General features: G+C 42.4%; 1 protein-coding gene across 2 annotated transcripts in view; it reads right to left on the bottom strand.

The window, feature by feature from the left end:
- Window positions 1-629: 629 nt before the first annotated feature.
- fam222aa (family with sequence similarity 222 member Aa) overlaps window positions 630-6,000 on the bottom strand; it is a 67,096-nt gene continuing 61,725 nt past the window's right edge. For both annotated transcript variants that reach the window (XM_055224185.1, XM_033972675.2), the window contains exon 3: window positions 630-4,146. In XM_055224185.1, the coding sequence (XP_055080160.1) occupies window positions 2,732-4,146 (1,415 nt within the window). In that variant the 3' untranslated portion in view covers window positions 630-2,731. The remainder of the gene's footprint in view (window positions 4,147-6,000) is intronic.

The following is a 6,000-nucleotide window of genomic DNA, read 5'->3' as shown; positions in this document are numbered from 1 at the left end:
TGCAAAATCCCTCCCCTTATCGCTTGTTTTTTTTCCCCACTCAAATTTAGTTATATTGGATGGTGGCCTCATTCAGGCATAGAACATCACATATAATCCAAGAGAAAACAAATAACCTTGATCAAACAGAGGCAGCCTTTATAGAGACCCTATGCAGCAGGCCCTGTGAGGCTACCCCCTCCCCAAACACTGCCCTCTGTCCTCCAGCACTGCTCTGTCCTAACCTCCCGTTTGTTTAAGTACCACTGAACCCTGCTGGCCCCAGACAGGGGGAGGCTAGGCTCACATAATGACATGCCATATGCCATTCTACCTCCACAGCTGAGTGAGCCACTCACGGATCAGTTCAGGCACAAATCTATTTGAAACGTAATTCTATTATCCTAATATGGGCTAAGCGCCCATTGTCCAAATCAGGGAAGGCAGAGTGCATGGGGTTCCTGAGCTTAGATGCATCACATGAAATGCAGATAATATTTAAAAAAAAAAAGTTAAGATACTGTAGTTTGTGCAGTAAAACCCATTGTCATTTAAAATAAGAAGGATTGAATTGAGAGTGTTCAGCAGCATCATTCAATATAACCAAGGCAGGACCCCAGGACCATATAAAGTGTGTCTTCTTCCTTCAACATCATGTGACAGGGTTTAATGCTCAGGCACTGAAGCCAAGCACAGGGGATTTAGAGATGGGCCGTATCTGTAAATCTGTCAAAATATTTCTACAAGACAGAAATATGCTGGGTATTAGGACTCTGAAACAACACACAGATTTTGCTGGAATGTTAAGGAGGCTTACTGTGCAAATTTCAGCCAAAGGGCTTGATACTTGACACGGAGTCTTTGTCAACCTTGACATGAGCCGGCACCATCAGCTCAGAGTTTAAGGCTCATAAAAGTTGGCTATTGTTTTAGAAATCTGATCTTTTGGGGCATACAAATGTTTCCATTTTACTTCTTAGCAGTAGATTTCTTGTTTTACAAAGCTCCTTGAGAATTGCTTTTGGAGAGCCAATGTGTAAACCACAGAAAAAAATAATTATTGAGTGACAGTAACATGAATAAAAACAGTAACAAATAATGACAGACTTCAAAGCCAGAGTGTGGCTTCTGAATAAATTCTTAAAGAAATTTATTTTACACCTCAAACAAAAAAGATTAGGATTGTGGTACATTGGGAATGTATTGACAACTGTAATTTACATTTTTTGGTGTAAGCTCAGACAAAAATGTTAATACAGTCATAATAATTGCACTTTATAAATCTTGATGCCAGTTTTCCCCAGAACAAAGCTTCACTTTTCCCTTCTGTTAATAAATTCAAATTTCCATTGAAATTTCACTGACAAAAGAAATGCTAATTTAAGACCAGAAGACTGCTGCACTGATCCATTTTCATTCGAGTCCCACAAGGCAACAATCTATAGCAGTAATTTAAGTGCAGTACATTCAAGGGAATCTCACAGTCATAATAAATATTTCACTGTTGTGACTCAAGTCTATGGACTGAAACTCGTTCCCCCTGACCCCAAAGGACACTGCATGATTGTTTCTGTTTGTTTGTGTAGAGTACCCCTGCAGTAAATCCCCACTCCCATCTCACTCATGCACCTCTAGTCATCTGAGTGCTTGATAGTTATCCTCGTTGTTCCATAAATTTGAAGTTTTTGGGATACATCAGTTGATCAGTCTTTACCAAAAAAGTGTAATGATGCAAAGTTTAAAAAGTCTGAGGATTTTGAAAAACAAAAGCTAAAATGCACACATGCATGCACTCGGCCTCATACACACAGTATCACACACACTGGTTAAGGTGATAACCCTCAATCACATTCTTCATTGTAACATTACTTTTCTTGAATTTTTGCTGGAATTTCCTTTTAAATAGTTTATCAAGATTTCTAGAAGATTCCAGTGTTAGCAAGAGAGATCTGTGACCGGTTCTTACAGAACCAAAACAGTAACTATGTCTTACACAAGGACATAAGAAACTGCACATCAGCTTGAGGAGAAAGTTAGTAAATCAAACAAACAAAATGATAAAAGCATCCAAACACTCCCTCATAGCAGCCAATGCATAACATAACATAACTACAAATATATAAAACAACAAAAATAGGTTCAAGTTTTCAAGTTTCTTAAATATTTCATTTGCAAACTACCCAATTCCAAACAACAAAGTTAACAAGATTCAAGCAGTGCAAGTTTGTATCAATTATATTAACTAATAATGTACCATCTCTCCTTGGATCCTTGTAGGACCTAAGATTGATTTCACTCTTCACTCATGTATCACTATGGTCTCATTAATAAAAGCATATGCACTGTTAGAGAGTTTTGGATTTCAAAAGCAGCCCTAAACATTGGCCATTAAGACCTTTTCAGTGACAACCTACCCAGTAGCTTTATCCTTAGCATTTGGAAGGGGATAAGAGTGCTGTTTGCACTTTATGTTAAGCTCTATCAAAAGGTTCAGGCAATTACAATAAAATAAAATATTTTTTTTCAAAAAGTCCAAATTTCCGATTGGCATATCACACAACGGAACATCCCTTTTCTCTCCCCTGTAAATTTAGTGTCTTACAGTTTATTTTAATTCACCAAACCTAGTACCATACTGCACAACAACTCTCATTTACTGTCACTGTCAATGCAGTGCCACAAACTCTAACCAAAGAAACAACACAACAATGTGTTGATTTTTTCTTCTGAATTCTGTCCCTGTCCATCCTCCCTATCTGTAAACAGGGAGGCGGATGTGTGCGTGCTGGTGGTCCAACAGCCGCGGCACAGACACAGTCTCATAGCCTTTCCCGAGCATCTGCTCCTTGATGCAGGGTGGGTGGATGTCATTGATTAGGTACTCCAAAGACTGCAAGCTGCTGCTCAGCACTGATGTGTTACACAGGCTTTTGCTGGGCAGACTGCAGCATAGAGCACCCCCACTGTCCATGGCGGGGTGGTGCTGATGGTGATGGTAGTGGTGGTGATGGGGGTAGCCCAACTCTCTGTGGCCTGTGGCGGGACCACCTGTAGAGGTGCCCAAAAACTCCTGGGGGTTGTAGCAGTCACTGTCTGGAGTAACCAACACACTGTTCCATGGAGGAGCAAAGTATTGCCCCACTGAGAAGTTCCCATGCATCCCAACACAATTCAAAGGGGATGAACTGACTTTGTCCAGCCCCCCTCCTCCACTCGCAGTCAGATGATAAGGTCTGGAGGAGGAGGAGGACCCCTGGGCACCCATGATTCCTCCAGGAACACTTGATTCAGGGGACTTGCTCACGGCACCTCCACCCCCACTGCCCCCGCTGTACATGCGGAGCACAGCCTGCTGCTGCTGCTTTTGCCAAAGGATGTAGTCCATGCTGTCAGGGTAAACGCCATGTTTTATTGCCTCCGAGTTCTGAGTTGGGACAGGCCCAGTGTATACCATGTTACCCTGGGGCCCCATAGCTACCCCATAGCCTCCCCCTGAGGAGCTAGAGGAGCCCATCACTGTGGAGCCTTGTTTAGAGGGGCTGGCGTTAGATGACGCAGTGGCAGCTCCCTGACATGCCTGCTGCATGACCTGTGCCTGGCATTGCTGGTTGATCTGATAGATGATGCTCTGAATTGAAGGGAGGTTTGACTGTGGGGGCAGGGCGAGGCCTCGCCCTCCTGTCACAGGAATCACAGACCCTGCAACAGTGACATTTGGGGGAACTGACAGTCCAGATCCTTCTTGAGGCTTAGTGGGTCCGAGAGGATAGACCATTTGGCCATGGCCTGTGGCTAAAGTGCTACTATTTGGAGGTGGGTATGGGGCAACTGCTATGTGGGCTGGCGAGAGCTTAGTCCGTCTTCCATCAGAGTTCTTAAGAACTCCTTTTGACGGGACAAACATGGGGGCAGATGAAGAAGAGGAGGAGGGTTTGACGATGGCCAGCAGGCCCTGGTATCCACCTGTATGGAGATGTGGGTAAGGGCTGTAGCGCTGGCCTGTGGTGTCATATCCATTCACAGTCCTGTTAAGGTGCTTGTGCTGGGGTACCCTGATGTTTGTGGGAAAGATTTTGATGGAGAGAGGGTTGTTGGCTGTCTTCTGGGCGTACGCATCAAGTTCTGCAGCTGAGGGGTAGCGAGGGGAGTGTGTAGGCACCAGCTCGCCTGAAAGACAAAAATATAAAAATTTGCTTTCAGTGAAATGAGAAATACATTAATACAACAATAAAATAAAATTTAAAAAAATGAAAGGAACACATTTTAATTTAAGGTTCACTAGAAAATAAACTTGGCAATTATTTAAGCCACAATAAAGGCAACAAATGATTGTAAAATATTTAGAGCTGGTAAATCTGTTCTCATAACTCATCACACCTCCCTCCATAATGGTTTTCATTGGATTTTGAAACTCTCCTGTGACGTCCTTTCGAGAGAAATGTATCGGCTTAAAACTCATTCTGTCAAAGTCTGGCACCTTAGGCACTGTAAAATCAGCACATTGTGAAATTAATTTAGGATCTCTTTAGCACTGAATTGGGTTAGCCCCGGCTATCAGCCAGAGAGGGGGAGGGGCTAAAAGAGACTTCAGTCATGACCAAAAATATTGTATATGAGATAAAATATTGCATAAAAAAGAAAAAGTCTTCACTCCAAAAAATCCAGCACATGGCAGGACCACAAGATTCTTACATTAATGAGGCAAGAATTGAAGATGCAAACATAGCACTTGAAATAATAAATAAAAAGACATTGTCTGGGGCTGAGCAGAGGTGAGGGGCTGTGGTGAGATTGGATTTAAATGATATTATTCAGGCAATTTCATGGCTCCTTAGCTCAGCGTAACAAGACTGGGAGATGGCAAAAAGAGCTCAATTACAAGAAATATCTGCTGCCATAAATGGCTCTCTCCAAACTGGAATCCTATACAACAGCGTAACAACATTTAACAACTGACAGCCATAACTGTACTGTCTACAGAATTCAAAACATGTCCAGAATGAAAGTATATAAAATAACATTTTAAGCCATCAGGTACAACCTTTTCCCCCTTTTGTGTTTGGGGCATAACAACAGCCCCAAAATAAATTACAAATAAACTTTTGTTTCATTATAAATAATCTAAAGTAAAAGAGTGCATTTTAAAACAGAGGAAAACAGGTGTGGTCCTAATAACCTCAGATGGTGTGGGCCCTGTCTGCTCTGAATTTGGCTCTGTGCCATCCTTCAGGGCTTTGACATTTTCTTTGATGTTTCAACTCACAGAGGAAATGACAGAAGACTTATTTCATTCAGAAGAAAAAAAACATGCTTATTTCAAAGCCAGTCCACATGCAAATGGAATGGCAGTATTTTTCTGATCTTTTTTACATGAGGGTAAAAACATCTTTGATCATCACATGGTCTAAATTAAGGAAGATGCTTGGCTTTCAGGCATATCAAGGGCCTTGGCCCTGCCGCCTCTCCAAGCCCCCATCTGCAATGTGCCCATCAGTCTCCCTAATTACTGCCACACGAAGAGAAAGAAATATCAAAACATAATTCATTAAGGGTGGCTAATTCAATTCCTTCTCTCTGACTGAGTCCATATTTCCATGTCTGAGCTTTTTTTTTTCCTGCAAGAGAAGAAAGCTTGCATCTTTTTGCAGTCTGGCCCTTGTTTGTCAATAGGCAGAGCCTTTGGCACACCAACCTGGCATCAAAGAGTTTCACACTTCACAGACCACAGGGATTAGAGGCCTTTCAGGCCTACAAACCCCATCTCAGCTACACAAAGGTTTCCGGTTATTAGAACCCACACGCATAAAAGAAGAAGATCCAGGAGCAGGAGGCAAATGAGCATTTGGGAGTCTCTGATTCTAGCTTCTCTTTAAAAAGTTCCACAGCTTCAGATTTAGAGTAAAGCTGATTACATTAGGTATGGCCACTGTGCATGATTTCAGCCCCCCTCCATGTGCTTCAGAGCAGCTAAAGAGGAGCTGGAGCTGATAGAGTTATTGGGGAGACCAGCAGCTGAGTTTT

This window comes from Periophthalmus magnuspinnatus, chromosome 9, assembly GCF_009829125.3.
Source record: "Periophthalmus magnuspinnatus isolate fPerMag1 chromosome 9, fPerMag1.2.pri, whole genome shotgun sequence".
Taxonomy (NCBI): Eukaryota; Metazoa; Chordata; class Actinopteri; order Gobiiformes; family Gobiidae; genus Periophthalmus; species Periophthalmus magnuspinnatus.
This window is presented reverse-complemented; position numbering and strand designations above follow the sequence as displayed.